This window comes from Channa argus, chromosome 12 (assembly GCF_033026475.1).
Source record: "Channa argus isolate prfri chromosome 12, Channa argus male v1.0, whole genome shotgun sequence".
Lineage (NCBI taxonomy): Eukaryota > Metazoa > Chordata > Actinopteri > Anabantiformes > Channidae > Channa > Channa argus.
In genome coordinates this window covers 13591201-13610705 of record NC_090208.1, presented here as the reverse complement: position 1 = coordinate 13610705, position 19505 = coordinate 13591201, and the positions used below count along the sequence as shown (strand labels likewise).

Below are 19505 nucleotides of genomic sequence, written 5' to 3'. Positions count from 1 at the left end.
TAAATGCAGTGTGCTTCGCATTTGATGTAAACAACATTTTTAAATGTCCCTCTGCCTTCCCTGCTTGAAATATTTCTCTACTTCTAGCTGAAAACTCCTCCAGATGACTTCATCTGTAGATTTAGATGAGACCATCTGGAGGAGCTATTCTGTTCAGATGATGTCATGTGGGAGACATTTTTTTATAAGTAGCAGAGACATTTTAATAAAGGGAATTCAGATGAACATTTTATGCCACTCTTACACACACTATCCAAACTAGAGCCATAAGACGTAAGTTGAAAATAAGTGAAGTTGCTTTTTTAAAGTAATGTAAGCTCTGGCTGGAGCAGAGGGGATTGATTTCATGTCACACTTTAGTTTGATTGGAGTTAATTGCTAAGAGAACTTTTGTAAAGCACAATGTATCATTTTACTGTCAAAAATTTGTGTATAGGTTGATGTTCCTTTATATACAGTGGGCTTTGCAGTTTTCTATGCTTGGAGGGAATTTTTCTACTAAAATACCAACCAGCTGTTTAGACTTCTGATGCAAATCCTAGATTGTGGTCATAACCCTCTCAGAGCAACAGAACCATAAATTCACTATCTGGTGCCTGGTGATGATTTATCTAATTGTGGATTTAATAAATGCATTAAAAACTCTTTCTCTTTCTTTCGTAGGTTGGTGGCTAGAAGATGACTTATGAAGCCTGAGCTTCCTCTGTTCTTGGACGCCAGGCATGTTGAAGGTAAGCACACAGGTATTAAGAAGTGTTATTTGATTTCAGAACAAACAGCAGACTCACTGCCAAACTGTTTGAGTGCACTATGCACTCAAGACAGAATAACACAAAAAATCAGGTTTGCTCTGTGCAGTTATGAACGTCTATGCTTAATAGATGATATAGCATCTAACTCAGTGATGATGAATGAAAAATGAAATGTGACTGAAAACTTATTTAATTTCTACATATGAAAAGAATAAATTGTATATCTCAGCTAGTTTTTGTAATTTGTTAAACAGTGTGGAAAAGGAAGCTTACACCTGTGACCGGATGTGAGCAACTGCATACTAAAGCTAACATGCTTAAAGTCTTTTTTTTTTTAAACCTAAAACGTAGTAATAGTCATTTGACTCTGTGTAACAGTTGTATAATGTGATCTGTGGCTCTACAATTTTTATAACGAAAATAACCCGAGGATGTCGTGAAAGTGTCAGCAGTCTTCAGATTGAGGTCAGAGATTACCGTGCAAGGGACAATTTATGGCTTCTACTTGTCATCAGACAGACACACACAGTCATACAGTTTGTTGACTATGAGCACAGTTGTGCTTCCATTCATACACTAAAAACATGACCGTAAGACGAGCTGATCCTATTGTACAGCATATTCATTGTGAGGACAGATGTGTATTTTGTGTTTTGTTTTGTTTGGGGAAGCTGTGCAGAAAACTGTACCCACTCGTAAGACTGTGTCACTTTGCATGTTTCATGTTCAATGTTTACTTTCTTTAGCTTCTACATTAGCTGGGCTCTGCGACATCTCTAAAAGCTAAAGGGCATGTTGACTGTGACCTCTGCAACACATCATTGGTGTCAGATGATTAGTAGTGTTGACAGCCCTGTTAATGGTTGCTTGTATAGTGGATGACAGATTGTATGAGAGTCTTTTAAGCATTAGATGTTGATGAGAGTTTAACCTCAGGCTGCTGACACTGGGTTCTCTGAAATGTACAGTGGAGAGGATCTTCAAGCTGTGATCACCAATCTACACAGATAATTAGTTCTTTTTTTTTCTAAACTATCAGCTGCCACTTTGATTTCACACATTTATCATGTGTATGATGCTGAAAGCTGTTGTGCAGGAAGGATGATTATAGCTGAGTGCCCATCATGTGAAAATTAACACAACAGTTAGTTCTGTTGCACAATCTGTATCCGTACATTGCTCAGAGTCACTGGATTTGTTTCAGATGAGTGGTTCAGACAGAAATGGTTACACTGTTACAAAAAGTTTTTCACTTGATATTACAGCAAGAGCCAAAGAGCTGGTAAGCGAGTCAGAGCTCTGATACAGAGACAACATTAGCACTGAGCTCTGATGTGACCAGTGCTGCACACTGTAGCATTACAGCACTGCCATTGTCAAACAGTGTGACAAGCTGTCACTGGAATGATCTTAGTCATCATTAGCTGGTGTTATATTTTCTTTGAGGTATTTCTTGCTTTTATTTAGAGTGGCTTTCACTGCAGCTCAGGAATGAGTGTAGTGCTCCAATAAAAAAAGACGGACAATAATACACTTTAGTTCCTGACATCAGTGATCATAAGATGGTTATGATACACTTTGTAATAAATTGTGATATTTTCATCGTACTTTCTTTGTTCTTTGTGTAACCTTTACAATTACTATATGTAAACATTGTACCATGTGTTTGCTGAGTTCTACTTGTTTTCATGTTACTAGTTATTTTATTATATATGTGCATTGGAAGAAGGCAGAGAAGGAGGCGGTGGTGTTGGGATTCCCTACATCTACAACAAATCCTGGGTCATGCTAGAACAAAGCAGAGTTAGAAAAAAAGATCGCCAGCACAACCAGACCTGCACAGGGCCTTCACACTGACGAGTAGTAATAATCAGATTTTTTTTATTTTGTTTTGCATCCTTTTAAGCTATTTGAAATATTTCAAGGGGATGCAAATTTAATCTAATAATAATAATAATAATAATAATAATTTACAAAATAGTTGTTGTACTCTTTTTGCCTTCCAAAATAAAGGGATGCAAGCTTTGACACTCAACTGTATAAAAGTATAATCAGCATTCTGACATGATTGCTAGGGAGCCATGGGTTTGAGGGTACAGTATCAAAATGCTGTAATAGAACAACTGTGTCCTCTGAATTAGGTTCCTATGAAACTAAACGGAAACGCGAATACTGGAAAACATAGTTTAAACCACATTACGTTTCTGTGACATAATGAAAATATATTGCCATGTAATGTAAATGGTTAGTTGCAAATACTTGGATAGTGAACATTTCAATGAAATGTTACCAGACAACGTGTTTTTGTCAGCCAAACTATTAGATCTTGCAGCAAAATATCCGGTTTTGTTTTCTGCCGTAATGCGTGATCCTGCAGTACAATGTCCCGTTTGTTTGACTACAGTGTTATTAAAGCATTTTATGGTTGTGATTAGGCAGGTACAGAAGCTGGTTAGGGTCAGCGGAAGATCGAGGGCTGGTTGAGGGCTTAAAATCTAACAGTTGTTTATAACAAAACATGTTTTATCACTTTTAAACGCATCCACAATCTGGCTCTAACCCTACAGTCAGGGCTTTTCTTGCCTAAACCTGACCAGACGCAGGAGTCTGGGGCCGGACTCAGAAATCGACCCAGGTCGTTGGTTTGACAGTCCTGTACATTATACATCAGCCACCCTCCCCAAATACCTCCTGGCAGCTCCCTTTCCCTTAATGAAAGTACTGTTTTATTCATTCAAAAAAGATGAGTATCAGAACTTATTAATTTCCTCCTTGCTGTTTTTTGCAGCCCTCTATTAACTATAAACATCAGTTAATGCTGCTATTATCATTTATTTATTTGAACCACTGCAGTTTTTTAGCCATTATCTTATGCAAACTGTTATTCAGCTATTGAGAGTAACACCCGTTACAGTTGTTTTTTGTTCAATAGTACTCTGGGTGCTCTGAAGCCACATGATAATGGTTTAAGTGATGACGCCGCCTGTTTAAGAGCTGCAGGTGCTTCTACCTGGCAGGCAGCCACTCGGCCGTTTAGCCCACAATCCACAACCCAACTATTTGGGGAGTAGTTGTCCTTTTCACTGCCTTAACCACAGCTTGACTTGTGTTCCACTTGGCTGCTGATTGCTCAGTGATATGTGTGTTTACCATGATAAATTCTCATGACTGGGCTGTTGCACTTATGAATTCGAGCTGTCACACTGGATGAGCTGAGCGACACGCAGCTGCTCAGCCCTCCGGGCCAGCCGAGCTTGGAAGCACATGTCGCCGATTCAGAGCGAAGAAAAAATTGTTTGCAGCACAGATTACGACATTTTGTGGCAAGAGGTGTGGGTTAGGTTACTGTCCTGACGCCAATTGCCTGGAAGAGGAGGGTAAATCAGGAGGAAATGACACCAGCTGTCAATTAACAGTGACCTCTCATATTGAATCTGTATATAAACACATCACAGGACATTTGCTTAGACACTGCACTATGTGTGCAAGCTTGCAATAAACTAATCCGCTCTACAAGGGAGACTCTGCAACAATACTTTTGTAGCATGCATTTGGGTGTGTTAGTCACACTGCATAAAGCAAAGTATGAGATAATCAAACACTAGTTTCCACTGGTGGTGTGTGAGTGGATTGATCAGGAAAGATTGGATCAGGAAAGAACAACTTTGGGTTGTTCTGAGATGAAACTACTTATTAGTAATGCAGCCTCTGAATGGTGTTGTCCAGCAACAACCACGCATCTGCAAATTTGGTAATTTAGATTAGGAGTTAAATAAATTCTTTTCTTTATTAGACTCCTAATATCTTTTATTGACATGCCATGAATTTCAGGTGCCTATTTTCCAGTTTTGGACTCCCCTCACATCACTGATTTTTAAGTTAAAGTGTTGTAGACAAAGTAGTTTAACAACAATAGTTGTTTGTTCTTTTTCTTTTTTCTTTTTTGAAAAACTCCAAATCTTAGGACTATGTGAATGTTATTTGATCACATTTGCCTGACTGTTACATTCCCATGGCTGTATCATTACATTCTAGTATTACAGAGGTCTGATTAATGTTAAAGCGTGATGAAGGCTTTTCTAACTGACTCAACCAGTGAGAAACGCAAACTGTTCAAACGTTTGGAGAATATTTTGTGTTACTGTATTAAATTCGGGGATGTGCTTTTAAATCTCTCAAAGAGAGATATAAGGAATATAAAGAAAATATAAATACAGTATGCCAGCAGTAAAATTTTCAGATCATGCAATGAAAATTAAACATTAAAGTAGCACAGTTTTTTAAATTATGTAATGCAGGAACACAATTATAGGAGCATGATTAATATTCAAGTTTTATAAGCCTATACCAATCTGCCCTTGGCCAAAAAAGGTTTTCTTGAGCAACTAATAACCTATTGATCAGAACAGCAGTCCCTGAAGACTGCTAAGAAACTGATATGTCTATATTCACACACACATCTAAGGTGCATGTATACAAGCGCCCGAGCAGACACATTTCTTTCAGTGCATGTGTTCACAGACGCGGTGCCTCCCAGTAACATGTCACAGAAGCTTCTTCCCATTTCAGTCGATAAGCTTCCATTAAGAGGGGGTTGACTGTCAAAGCAACCTGTGACCTCCTCTCGCCCCCTTGGAGCCCACCGGCCTGTGAAGTCTGTATCAATATGAATTTCTAGCCATTGCACACAGCCAGAATTCCCACTGTCCATTAGTCTCAAATATCTGTTTCCTCCAACTTGTTCTATTGATTTCAGTGTGTCTCTTGTTCAGAGCATGTAACATCAAGGGCAGCTGCAGAGATGAAATTCTGTCACTTTGGCATCAAAATCCCTCCATATCCACCTCTTTTGATTTTCAGAATCTGTGAATGACACACTGAGTCGTCTTAGTGGTCCTAACTGTGCGAAGCAGCCAACATTTGATCCTGGATTGGATGACACCCTTAGTTTGAAGTTGGCTGGACTATTGCCCTTGAAGGTCAGGGCTTTTCATCTTGGAGGGCACAAATAAATGCCCCATTGTTTTCACACACACATGGACCTATCACAACTTACACAGATGGACAATACGGGCATATGTCACTGGAAATGACACCCACATCTGGTACTGAAAAGTGTCCTTATGGTCTGACATTTGTCATTTGTGGCTTAATGTTCCTTCAGAGGTGGACAGTGTACTGAAAGGTTTTATCAAAGTAGAAGTACTGTTACTATGGATGAAGTTGGACACAAGTAAAATTGCTTTGTACTGTAACTGTAAGAGAATTCAGAGTAAATGCTACTAGGTTTTGTCCTCTAGGACTTGACAAGGCAATGGAGGCAGATAAGAGCACTGAAATAAATACATTGTTTTTTTTTTGATTAATTAGTTAATTAAATGCAGCATTAATTGAGCCAGAATTAAAAACGTGTCTGGATGGATCTTATAAGCAAAAGGATCTCTCGTCAGCAAATCTACCAACTCTAACACTGGAGAAATGTTATTGATCATTGGTGGCAGTAAGTTAACTTACTGTACCTACACAGGCAGCAGGTAAGGCTGCCTGCAAAGTTTCTGTAAGCAGCTTCCTCCATATTTTGGCCAAATTAAGCTTATTGAAGCTGTCAGTTTTTTGGAATTGTTGAATTCATCTCCTGTTCATATTCAGCTTTAAAAGATTGCGACTGGGATTCAGGTTTGTTTAATTTGGCATTTAGCTGTGTGTCCACTTTTTACTCCTGTTGATTCATGTAGCTCTACATTATCTATACCGCTTATAATCCTGTAGAGGTGCTCAAGCCAATCCCAGCAGTCGCAGGGCTGTCCCACAGCTTTGGCCCACTAGACAGTTCCCCAGTCTGGACTTAGTGCAGTTCACTGTTGGGACAGACTCTTTCAGGTTTACCTCTTGGTGGGAAATAAGCACCTGACTTGCTGATAGATAGATAGATAGATAGATAGATAGATAGATCTCTATCCTGTATCACTACAGGGTTCAAACTTTAGTGAAGTAAAATACTTGAAAACTAATATACTTAAGTACATTTGTTTTCAAGTATTGTATGTAAAATAAAATTACAATTTTTAAAACAATACACCAAAAGTACTGAGGCCTGAGTCTAAAATAAAATTAGATATGAGATTTTATTGATTTCAAGGAATGTTGCTGTTATAGAAACAGATGAAACTGCCTAAAATCAGAAGGGGGGGAAACAAAGGCAGAATTAGGGAAAATAATTTAAGACATTAAAGAAGTGACTGGTTAAATGCACTAAATATAGCTGCACTTTAAGCCATTTAAGTATTTTAAACATGATGCTGAGTGTTGTGGTGTAACTGCAGTAATGTAGGATGGAGTGTGTTTGGATGGATATCTAATGTATATAAATATATTATTCACATGCAAAATTAATGAATGTAAAGTATTCTTTGGCTTTTGTGTGTATGTATATAGTATTTAACAATTCATGGATGCATTTCTTAACTCATAGCAGACCATGTAGTGTCATTCTTCACAGGCTCTGAGCCAAATGTTTGAGTATTATTGCCTGGTCTTAACTTATTATTTGTATTTCAAAGGTCAATTATATCTTTAAAAGCTTAACACCACATCTAATGGTTTTTTTGTTTTTAGGTGTCATCACCATAAATTCATAGGTTCCCAATGAGGCAGCTCCATTTGCTCAATGCAAGTCATGGGATGCAACTTACATCATTTTCAGCTTATATCATGTTTTTTTCATAGCTTTATGACCGAGATAGATGCATTATAAACTGACCTACAGGGTACAGGCCCACTCGCTTTATATAGAGGAAACTGACCTCTTTATGAAGTGAGTGTTGGTGACTTTTAAACAAGAAATATTTACTAAAAGTGTTGACATACGCAAAACTACATTGAACACTGAATTACAAAATGTAGTACATTACAAGATAAATATCGACACAGCAAAACTGTGTCTCTGTGTGCAGAGGTCCTACAGTGGTTTTGGTCGACATTTGGCCGTTCTTCATTTCTACAACATATGTGCTACTAGGGGACTTCCTGGCATGAGATTAGATGTTCTTTGGCACAGGAGCATGGTCCCTGAGAAAGATGCATGACCTTTGGCTTTATTTATGTCGTTACCATGCGTGCAGGACCTGTTCATCAGATATGGTCATCGTAATCCCTCAGCCCCCATTCAATTTACTGAGGCACTCTGTCACTGCAGACCACTGAAGTCGACAAAATTAATGGATCAATAGGCCCCCTGAAAGCCTGGCGGCGGGGTTCAAATCCCTCTGGTTATATCAAATTACAAGTTATAATGAATGGGGTGTTGTTTATGTTGTAAAGAGCAGCATCACTGAGTCCTCTGAGCAAATCTCCCTCCTCAGCAGAGTTTACTACACCGCTGGGACATTTCAGAGACTGGATGGGGACACGATTAAATGTAAATGTGGATAAAGGTACTGGTTTAATTGAAACAACTAGGTTGCAAGGTTTGGGGGAGAAAAAAAGCTCAGACTGTTGTTTATCTTTCAGTGTAACAATTTTATGACTTACATCTTGTATTAGACTAAAGACTTAACTACAATACTTCCCACTGTTGTCTTGATAAATTCTTAAACCGCTCTTTAACTTTACATTAAGTCAAATGTGCATGATGTACTGTATAAACCTATGACCAACTTTGTCCAGTGAAAACCATGTAACAAATTGTAAAAACTTCAAATGAACAGAAGGATTTGTGTTAGTAAGCCACTTGAAACCAATGATTTAATGGTAGTGTCACTAACTTTTTTCTTTTTTCTACTTAACATTTAGTGGCACTAGCCCAGTAGTCAAAGTGACACCATGACATAGAGCCTTTAAATGTTGTCAGGATACTGCTCACAAAAAATGAAGACTTTCACACAGGATACTTAAGCTCAAGTCCATTATGAAACTACTGTTACTGTGGTAAAACTAATCATGTGAAATCAGTACTTTAACATCACATGATGTGAAAATAAACAAGTGCTGATCTTTAACGCAGACAGGGACTTTTTTTTTACTAACTCTAACATCTTTATTGCCTAACCTTACACTAACCTACCACTGATGTTCTTGTGCCTAACACTAAGCAATCACACATAATGTTTAGGGCATAAAACAATAATGAAATTGTTTCCAATTTAGCTCCATTATACTACATGTTATCTGCAATTTTGCAGTCTGATGCCAAAAGGAGTGTAATTTCAACAGGCGCCTGCCTCCCTACGTGGTGGCACTATTTTACCAAATGGTTAATTGATCTGTATTAGAGGGCAGGTAAATGCAATGTTGTTGGGTGTTGAAGTTGGAGGACTTGTTGGATATGAACATGGGATTGAAACCGCTTATGTCAAGGTAGATTTGACTCCAGCTTGTGTTTCATGCTCGTTCATCCCATGATATCCTGCATGTTGTTATTGGCGAGCAGTATAGTCTGAAGGATGAAAAGAACATTTTATTCTTTGACATCTCAAATTTGCCAGTCGCACAGTTTTGGTAGAAAAAATTAAATTGTAGTTGTAGTAAAATACTATAGTTTCCCAGTTCTTTTTCCTTAAATTCTTCATTGTTTAATTCAGTTTACCTCAGTTCACTGCAAAATGAAGCCAGACAGTTTGGATGTAACGACATGAGCTGTTTTAGAGATAGTAAAAGAAAGTTTTTACTGTTCGTAAAATCACTTTCAAGCAACTCTATCAAAAAGAGGCAGAGATTAGGGATCTGGGAATAACGGTAGAATTGTTGATGGTTAGAAAGACATTTCAGATTGTTGTACTGAATATTTGGGACTTGTGATTATTTATTAAAGCTGGATGTCATCAGCCTAGTAGTGGATAATGCAATGATGCTTTCTAATTATCCATCCAACTCAGAATAAAATGAAGCTAAACAAGAGGGTCCCAAGAACCAAACTGTGGGAGACTCCTTGAGAGAGTGTAGCAGCGGAGGAGGTGCACTTCAAACTTAACAAGTGGTTGGTAAAAATTGTGCATGTTTTAGCAGTTAATAATGATGACTTAGTAATTAGATAAGAGAATGCTATTTAATTTCAGTAAGAGATAGTATTTACTGCCAAACCACAAATGTGTTGTACTACATTTTAATACCAAAATATTGAAAATTCTATATGAAATTGCATACACAGAACATGGCATCTTCTATAACTGCTTTATCATTGGATCATTTCTCTGCCGCAATGCACTGTTTACTACAGTAAATGTGCCAGATTTAGATTTAGAAAGCATTTGTAGTATATTACAGCAGTCACAGCTCAGTTGTAAAGCATCATGTTAACAAAATTACACTCAGTCATCAGTGTTAGTGGCCACTGCTGTGTCAGATCCACCCTTTCTTCAGGCAGCTCTAACAATAATTGGTGGTAATTATAAAGACTGCACAAAGGAAGCTTGTGGCAAAACGGACTTGTTTTTCAGTGCAGCGTGCCAAGTAGTGTGAATGTAGATTAACTTATTATTAAACAACGATTCAGTCATGCAGGTCCAGTTACAAACGAGGCCTGAGTTGAGTGATTGATATGGAAATCTAAATCAAAGCTGTCAAATAGTGTTAGAGATGAAATGAGATGCAACATTTCCACTTCTTTGAGACAAGGACAAGATGAAGATCTGTTAGCCATTAACACAAACGCACAAATATAGTACGCAAAGATTTATTACAGTCTGTGTACTACAGTCTTTTGATTTTGTCTGTATTTTCACTCTACTTTTTAAAATGACTCCTTAAACCATACATGGACTTTTTAGGGGAACTTTGGTGGTAAAATTATAACAAAGCACTCGGGTCATATCTCTGGATTTACATGCTAATGGAATGAGAGAAACTCCCACCGGAATCATTTATTACACGTTATCACTTGTAATTGGGGATCAACGATTGAACAATAGCATCCAGCATTCATACATTTAACAGGGAATGGAAACCATGTGCTCTGTGGGTAACTGATGGTCAAACTGGAGAAATGTGCTGACAGCTCTGGATGGCCTTGAGGTGCACATCAGCCTGGAATAACTCACAGCTCCACTTCTTTTTGTAGAAAAACGGTCTCTGTTGCCACTGCTGGCATGAAGTCAATTGCATGTATTAAACTACTCCACAATGCTCGCCAGTCATCGATAGCCCTAAATGAGTGCACATGGTGTCTTGGCTTTAGGTGTCTTTTTGATCAGTTTGAGTTTTAATGGATTTTTCTACGCCCCTTGACAGATGAGGCTAGGACGGGAGGGGGGTTTGAGCCCTGCACAGGGAAGACTTCAGGCAGCCGGTGGGGTCATTTGAACCTTGTGGTTGCAGAGCAGAGTGCTAAGATACAAAGAGCCAACGCTGTGTTCACAAGTACCGGACAGCGAGAGAGTCAGGAAGTCTGGCGACTGTAAACCCCACCCAGCTCCGCACCCCCTCCTAACCTCAGACACACTCCAAGACATGCCAAGTGGGCACTTCACAGCACGCAAACCTTTACTACTAAACTTGTGAGGACATTGTATTCACCTACATTCATTGGGTACTCTAAAATGTTCCGATTTCGTATGATTCGGAACCTCATGTTCGGTCCAATGGTAAGAGTAGTTGTAATCTTAAAGCCGTAATGCAGGTTTAAAATAGGTCATCGTACAACCAAACAGCCATAAAATGACTAAAACCTAAATATTTGTTCATTATCAGCCCTACATTTGTACTATTTGGGAAAACATTACACACACACACACACACACACACATTTGGTGTGCTTTATGGGCAACATTTGGTTTGTGTTTCTGTGTCTGTTTTCTGATATTAATTCAAAATTAAAACCCCTTTTATTTTATTGATTTATGTATTTATTTTCATGCAGTTTTTGAAAATATTGCTATTGTAACACTAAAGCTACATATGCACGTTGCAACATGTTTACCGGTACAAACTTGGACTTACAGCATGAATACACAAAGATGTTTCTATTTTTAAAAATTGTGTTTAACCTAACATTTGTCTGACTTGGTTTATTTAATTCAACTGTCATGTTTAAAAGAATCTGCTATAGCTTACAGTTAGTGTAATGAGATACTGTATGTTTATGTCAAAAATGGTAATAGTGATCATATCACTGATGAATAGATATTTTTTTCTAGTTATAACTTTACTAGAAGGTAGAGGCAACAAAATAAACATAATTGCCACAATATTAAATTAAACAGCTAATTGTGTCATGTACTTTTTTTTACTAGTTCAAACATTCTTAAATACTCACTAATTACTTTTTAATTTCAAGCATTTCAAATAAACAGTGTAAATATGACAACTGTGTTTTTAAAAAGCTGGTTTTGTTCCTCTTTGTCATTATGTTTTTAAAAACTATATGTAAATGATATTTAACTTTACACAAGCAACATATTTTTTTGCAAAACATCTCTTCTTTATGGGAACAAATTACAGTAGGACACTACAAGCACAGCACAGTGCAGGTAGACAGGGATTAAGCAGAGAAAACAACAGATTTGCAGGCAGTCTTAAGTGCTTGAGTGAACAGGTTAAGGGCGACGGGGCCTTGAATGGCTGTGACGGGGAGAAAGCAGTGAGAGGCTCCAGCAGTGAAGGGGCAAGTGACCCGGAAACGGCGCGTAAGTGCAGCTTGCTGGAGCCTTTAGAAACAATCTCTCCAGAAACATTGATGCAAGTCCACCTAAATACACATTTCACCTATTTCTGTCATACTTTCTGCAAAGATGCATCTCTCAAGTCACACTCCCTCACTCTCACTGCAAAGACAAATGGATAACATGGAACCTCTGAGTGTTTGTCACCTGCAGTCTGCAGGAGAAATCCTGATGGCTTTAGCTGAGCTGATCTTCAGATTTTGCTTGTGGGCAGTAAATATGTGACAGTTACTGAAGTTGTCTTTGTACATTGACAGTGTCAATGCCCAGTGACATATTTTCATAAATCCCGCTGCATGTTGTGAAAATATTTTTCAGTGTAATTTTGCAGTTTTGATTATTAAAGTAATACTAATTTTGTTTTAAAACTTAATTTAAGTCACCAAACTAACTTTTCTGTAAGTTTTTATGACATAAGATGTTGAGAGATGGGGTAACTTCAATCTAGTTAGCCAATCTTACTGTAAATGTAAGTCTGTAAATTTGTTATAATACACTTCTTCCTACTACAATAAATTCAGGTATTGATTTTTATACTAAAGAGTAACAAACACTACAGTTCAGGATGAGCTAACTTTAAAAAAAAAAACCTAACTATAGCCACTTTTTATTGAACAGTGATGGAGATTTCTATGTTGCATTTTAGTTTACATTTTATTTCAAATCTACTTCAAACTAGGATGTGAAACTTCCTTTTTCACTTTTTGTGCCTATGTTCTATTTCTGTTGTTACAGCTGCCATTAATTGAGTCATCTAAGCAATTTGATATTTTTTAACTTTATTATTACTTTTTTTACTTTCTTCACAAACACATTTCAAAACCAAATATCCTCTTCTGTAGCTTGATCCCAAACTACTAAAACAAAAGTCATAAGCAGTAAAAGCAATGTTAATGGATATCAAACATTTTTACTTTGGTACTTAAACTGCTTAGTTAAAACAACAAAACCTGTATTTACTTTATATGTAATCCATATCCTTTATTATATGTGACTTGTATAATTATATAATTTTGGGTTAAAGTTTTGCTCAGTCAATTTAAAAAGTTTAAATAAAGATCAGTCTTTTGCAGTTTAGAAAATTCTAAGCACGAATAAATCAAACTTTAGAATAAAAAAAAACTTCACCCCAATAAATCACTTTGAACAAAGTCATGAAGGTAAATGGCCTTAACCAAGTGTGTTGAGTAAATCTCTGATGGATGGAGCAGGAAAAGACAGAGCAGTTCAAATACATAAATTCTCTTTCAAGAGAAAAGTATTTGACACTTAAACATTTTAAAATACTGTAATAATGTGACAGACAGCAAAAGAGGACCATTAGTGAAGTTTTCTGCATCACAACAAACTTACTCTAAAACTTCTGTACAAGTTACAAACTTTTAAAAGTGGATTCTAAAAAAGGCTGAGGTGCTCTCTGATTTTTAAAATCAGACAGAAGGTCATATGATAGAATTACAGGCCAAAAAGTACAAATAGGCATGGAGGTAAATTAACAATAGATGTAAATAAATTTCTGAATTTAAAACCTGTGCGATAAATTACCATTAAAATCCTCAGGACTAAACAAATATAAAAGCAAATAAACGAACTCTAAGCGGATTTTATCCGTTTTAGCTTCACCTCTGTCAGATACAGAGGAGATTACAATGTCAACATCAGGTTTTAGGTTCAGTTGCTGCCAGTAATGACAGACGTCCTTCTCTCTCACAAATAATAAGTGTGATTTAGGTTGAATTGTACACAATTAGAATATAACGTGAAATTATATTGTTCGTTGTGTGAATGCGATCCTGTTAACAAACTGGCAAAAATGGAAATATTAACACTTTTTTTATTGCAAAATTCATTATAATACAATAACTGTGTTCACAGTTCAACAGTCTCATATGAAATGTCAAGTGAAAACAAACGATGTGTTTAACTAAAAAAATTAGCCCATATAAATACAAATAAAGTGTTGTTCGACATTAATTTTCAACAACAAAGTTTGGGGGGGAAAAAAATGACAAGATTTGAAGTGTAACAAAGTTGCAGCATTATTCTGAAGAACAACATATACGTACATTCAATCAGATGGTATTAAGTAAAACCGCTCAGAAGAACCTGAAAGCATCATGCACGTTTTTTAACAGTGAACTTTCTAACGATTCAAACTGTTCAATAATAATATAAAACCGTTGAAAGAGGGCAAAAAGTGTCACATGCATGTTTTGGATTAGTTGGATTTTCTTTCAACTAAAATAAAGAAGGGGGAAAAAGGAAAGTGGATGGGGTGACAGGCTTATCTAAAGCCAAAAACGTCGGACTGTCCTCACACCGCCATGGTTATCCCAAATGCATCAGTCTGCGTCAAATAGGCCAAAATATTTGCCAGCGTTGGAAAAATAAATGTAAGGCGCAGCGTTTGCAGTCGGGTATACGATAGGGAAAGGCATGGGTAACAAACATCCACTCAGGAGGCTGCTGTCTTGGTAAAAAGTCGGTAATTGCACATTTTTCTCTGTCTCTGAGAAGTGCTCGGCGGCCGGAGGGCCCTCCATGTCCGTGGATAGCTGTCTTTTCAGCTTGTTGCGGCGGTTCTGAAACCAGATTTTAACCTGGGTCTCGGTGAGCTGCAGAGAACTGGCGAGACACGCTCTCTCCGAGCTGCTCAGATACCTCTTCATGTCAAAAGTGGCCTCCAGCTGAAAAATCTGTCTCTTGGAGAAGATGGTGCGCGTCTTCTTCTTCACTATGGTTTTAGTGTCAGCTGTGCCCTCCTGCTGCTGCTGCTGCTGCTCCGGCGCGTCCTCGACGCTGTGCGCACTTTTCGCCCCGGGACAGGAGTCTGTGGTGAGCGGCGGCGTGTTTTCCCCGTGGTCGGCTCGATGCACTCTGGTCTTTACTGTGAATGAATCAACAAAAACAGCTTTGATGCAGCAGTGAAGTCCAGCACATAAACAAACACACTCACGCCACCCCGTGCACAAATACACATGCACAGTCTGCACTAATACTGAAGTAAGTCATAAACAGACTATTAAATAGCGACCCCTAGTCCGTCAACTTGAGCTTTATACATTTTCAGAAAAATACATATTTAACTTTCACCAATTGTAAACTTTAACATTTAGGGTAATATTAATAATGCAGATGACAACTTACAGAGACCCTTCACAAGGGGTTTATCAGTTACCTGTGTCCTCTGGTCCACTTTCATGTCTCCTCCGGACGCCCCACACCACCTCTTGCCGCGCGTGGAAATCCTTCTTACACCCACGGTCCCTCTGCTCCTTTGAACCACAGTCTCCACCGTCCTGCTGCTTCAAGTTGAGGATGTTGTCAATGGTGAACGTCAAAGAAGCGCTCCGGCTCGGGGCGTCCTCTTTGCTCATATTCCCCGGCATTTCATCCGCTCCTCTGTGGTTCCCGAAACACCGCCTTCTCCGGACGGTCCGCGCACCATCGCTCCTCGACTGCGACTAGCGCACAAAGGAGCCGGCGCGACGCTCTTCAACGACCCGGAAGACTGCGGTTTAGCAGCTTTTGATTGGTGAGGCTGTGGGGCCGATGAGGGCGGGAGGCTTATTTACGTCTGGCTGCCATATTGCAGCTTTAAACACTTTCTATCATAAGAATTCATGTGTGCATGTTTAGGGGTGGCCTACTTTAACACTGAGGGAATTCCAGACACTGCAAGACTCCGGTGTTTGTTTGTTTTTCCCTTTTTCTGATTTTGACATTTAAAGGATTTTCTAGCTTTCCCGCAAGCTTTGGAAGCGTCGGATGCAAAATGCGCAATGGATTGGCAGCGCTCTGGTGGGGTCATGTGAATTATGGGACCATTAAGTGACAACTGGAGGAAAGCAAAGGTCCACGTCAGTGGTTTGTGTTTGTTTACGTTCAACCCACGTGCCAGTTTGAAGGTGTGTATAAAGTTTCACATCTCTAATCCAAAATCAACTTGTTAACTTTAAGCTTCTCATTCCCATTAATGAAATGGTAAGAAACCACAAAACAACTTGTGCATACATTTTATTCACGTGTGATCATTGTACAAAAATCTGTATTAAAATCCTCTTAAATAACAAAACCTGTCAGTCCGAGAATGAGAATAATCTCATGCTTATTATCAAAAGGCCAAACGTCACAAACGCCAAAATGTCAGGGTCACGGCACATATAGTCCCAGGTTATGTACACAGGCTCAGGTAAGGGTAAAAAAAGCTTTAGTGCTTGGAAAATAGCACGTAAGAAATGGACATCCGTAAATGTACTGAAGCAGAGAGTGAGCATTTGACACTCACACTTATTCTCTTATGTACAGTTCTTACACAGATTTCCAAATATACACTATGAAATAATCTAATGCCAAATTTTTACAAGCTCAAACTCCTATTTACCCTCATTTAATCCCATATGTGTTTGTGATTTGTGGGAAAATCATCAGAAAATAGAGCTGCACTGGAAACCTGGGTAACTATGTGTTAAGATTCCCCATGTGGCCAAGAGGACAAGATTTTGAGCAGCTTAAATAGTCCAAAAATATCTGTTACCACATTTAATACTGTATATTAAAATATTTTGGGCTCAAAATATATTGAAAGACGGTTAATGGTATTGTTTAAGGAGCCATGACCTACAAAATAAGGGATCCAGTTTACTGTAATCTGTATTTGTTAATGTTGCTTCTATAGATAATGTTTTTGCAGCCTCCTGATTTAATTAGGGTCAACAGCTTCATAAGTCTCTTTAGCTTCTCCTCCACCCTTAAAGTCACACCAGTCCCGTCATTTGTGGCGTAAAAAGTGACACGGGATGAGTGTAGTGAGCAGTCAGTGGGTAGTTGAGAGAATGAGAGAAGCCCACCACTGGGGGCGATGCGTGAGGCAGGCTGGTCAGCGTCACGGGCGTGGTGATGCTCTCGCGATACAACACGGGAACTTTGATGACCCTCTGGGCAGCGTAAGGGACGGCGGCGCTGCCAGCCTCAATGTCTGCAGTGATCTGCCTCTTCCACTTGTTCCTGCGGTTCTGAAACCAGATCTTCACCTGGGTCTCTGTGAGCTGCAGGGACGCGGCCAGCCCGGCTCGCTCCGAACTGCTCAGGTAGCGTTTCAGGTTGAAGGTGGACTCGAGCTGGAAGACCTGACTCCGGCTGAACACGGTGCGCGTCTTCTTCTTTCGTGCCACTTTTACGTCACCTGAGAGGAGGAGGAAGCACGAATTATTGTAGATGGAGGCAGAGAAGATGAATGCAATCCTCTCTAGAATACGTTTTTAGATAAAAATAAACAGGATGATTTTTGTTTGGCTAAACCAAGGAGTTAAAATCCTGCTGATTTACATCAAAGTGACCTGATGCATCCACTCATTATTGAGTAAGATGGTCCAGATATTTTTCACTCTGAAGGCATCTCAATTTCACCTGTACAATATCACTTATTTTCAATATTTTTCAGTCTGAAGTTGATTCTTTGAGGAAACCTTAAAACGGAGTTAATTTGGTTTATGCCTGCTTTAATAAAGTAGGTGGAAGCAGGAAAGATACAGCGGAACTGTTATTTTGTTGGTTTCCTCGTGAAGTCACTATTTTCGCTTCTGCTATTAACAGAAATGTTGATTTCCGACAGGCCTACCAGGCTCCATGGGTTCTCGTAGGTTAATGTTTTTTGGTTTTTTTTTTACATGTCATCCTGAAATGGGATTAATTATTTATATACAAGTAAATGTTTATCCTCCAATAAAAGTAATAAACCTATAATGAATATAGTGTCTTCAGGGTCGATAGAACTTTTTGCACAAGAAAAAAAGTTAAATTCAGCATCCGCCATCACTGCATCAGCGGTTTAGGCGGCGCATGCGTGCTGCAGAAAAATAGCACAAGGTGTAATATTCATTAAGGCTACGTCTCAGGCTATGCAGGTACCTGGACCCCACCTGTGTCACAACTGTCCTCCCGAGAGAAGCAAGAGGAGCGCGCATCGTCCTCCTCTCCGTCATCTGCTTTTTCCTCCGGGTCACCGGTCTCACCCGCCCGCCCCGTTAAAGTTTGGGAATCCCGTTCGGTGCTCGGCACATACTCCCCGTTTTCATCTTCGTCCTGTGGACCTGTGAAGAACGTGAAGGAAAACAGTTTTCACATTTTGCACCGCAACAAATTTTGCGCATTTGGTCTTTGCGTCCTGACCATGAATGTAATCAACCTCAGCTCAGCACTGGGTTCGTACAATGGTCACAACTAGGGAATTTTCAGATGTTTACGCATGGGACGAGGCGTTTTATGTGTTATTTAGGACATTAAGTTTATCACAGGCACGAGGTACGATTGTGGTTTTAATCCTTTTTATCCAACATATCATAAAGATGATCCCAAACAAGCGGAAACATTACATATTTTAGAGCATTTCTGATAACGAGCAACACAAACCGACTGTCAAACGCACTCACTTCTTGAGCCGTCGTACGCTGTGTTGGATGATGCTCCTCTCCACGTCAGATGTGGTGTTTCCGGTCCTGACCAGATCGCCGGTGTATGGGCCGTAACTTTTTGGATCCGCTCCCCATCGGAGTCGCCCCTGTCTGCAGTTCCCAGTAAATTCTCGATGTAAAAAGACGAACCTCTCGATGTAGAACAGAACTTCGAGCGCGGCGCTTGGTCGTCCAGCATTTTATTTTATTTTTTGCCCTTTTTTTCCCAATACCTTTTAAAAAAATACAAATAAAAAATCCCTGATGGTGTTCTTATAAAGTCATTCCTGGGACGGTCTGGTGTTTGCAGCTTGGAGTTTCTTTTCCTCTAAATGAGCGCAAGCCATGAGAGGAGAGCCTGCTGCTGCTGGAAGAAATCCAGGCACAAAACTCGTCCTGGTTGAACTGTACTCAGGAAACTAGGAGAAACTGCTCGGTGCGAGCTGCTCTTGTAGGCTGTATCATATTCTGCCTTGAGGGACCGCAGCGATGCTGGATTTAGGTCAAAAGGGAGCAAACTGAAGCAAAGATACCGTGTTTTCCTCAGGGCTGGAGATGGAGAAAGATTCATGAAGAATGACACTCTCTCTCTCTCTCTCACACACACACACACACACGCACACACACTCACAGTACCGCCTACCGGT

General features: G+C 39.1%; 2 protein-coding genes and 1 long non-coding RNA gene across 3 annotated transcripts in view; 1 reads left to right on the top strand and 2 right to left on the bottom strand.

The window, feature by feature from the left end:
• LOC137138185 (uncharacterized) overlaps positions 1-19505 on the top strand; it is a 94056-nt gene that overhangs the window by 10532 nt on the left and 64019 nt on the right. The window contains exon 3 of the long non-coding RNA XR_010915907.1: positions 664-731. This is a non-coding gene — a long non-coding RNA (uncharacterized lncRNA). The remainder of the gene's footprint in view (positions 1-663; positions 732-19505) is intronic.
• Positions 14319-15875, bottom strand: LOC137138184 (homeobox protein HMX2-like). Its single transcript, XM_067525206.1, has 2 exons — positions 15585-15875; positions 14319-15293 (listed from the first exon to the last, which is right to left on the bottom strand). Exons 1-2 carry the CDS (start codon positions 15793-15795, stop codon positions 14749-14751), a joined length of 756 nt encoding a protein of 251 aa, XP_067381307.1. The 5' UTR covers positions 15796-15875; the 3' UTR covers positions 14319-14748.
• Positions 16448-19361, bottom strand: LOC137138183 (homeobox protein HMX1-like). The gene is made up of 3 exons (XM_067525205.1): positions 18838-19361; positions 18328-18498; positions 16448-17591 (listed from the first exon to the last, which is right to left on the bottom strand). The coding sequence occupies exons 1-3, from the start codon at positions 19055-19057 to the stop codon at positions 17164-17166; spliced, it is 819 nt and encodes a 272-aa protein (XP_067381306.1). The 5' UTR covers positions 19058-19361; the 3' UTR covers positions 16448-17163.

Bases quoted from the DNA above. Each gene is read 5' to 3' on its own strand.
- LOC137138183 (XM_067525205.1), bottom strand. From the start codon at position 19,057: ATGCTGGACGACCAAGCGCCGCGCTCGAAGTTCTGTTCTACATCGAGA. The intron at 18,499-18,837 runs GTGAGTGCGTTT...CGTTCTTCACAG, and splicing joins AGCGTACGACGGCTCAAGAA to GTCCACAGGACGAAGATGAA. The intron at 17,592-18,327 runs GTGGGGTCCAGG...TCCTCCTCTCAG, and splicing joins GGAGGACAGTTGTGACACAG to GTGACGTAAAAGTGGCACGA.
- LOC137138184 (XM_067525206.1), bottom strand. From the start codon at position 15,795: ATGCCGGGGAATATGAGCAAAGAGGACGCCCCGAGCCGGAGCGCTTCT. The intron at 15,294-15,584 runs GTAACTGATAAA...ATTCATTCACAG, and splicing joins AAGTGGACCAGAGGACACAG to TAAAGACCAGAGTGCATCGA.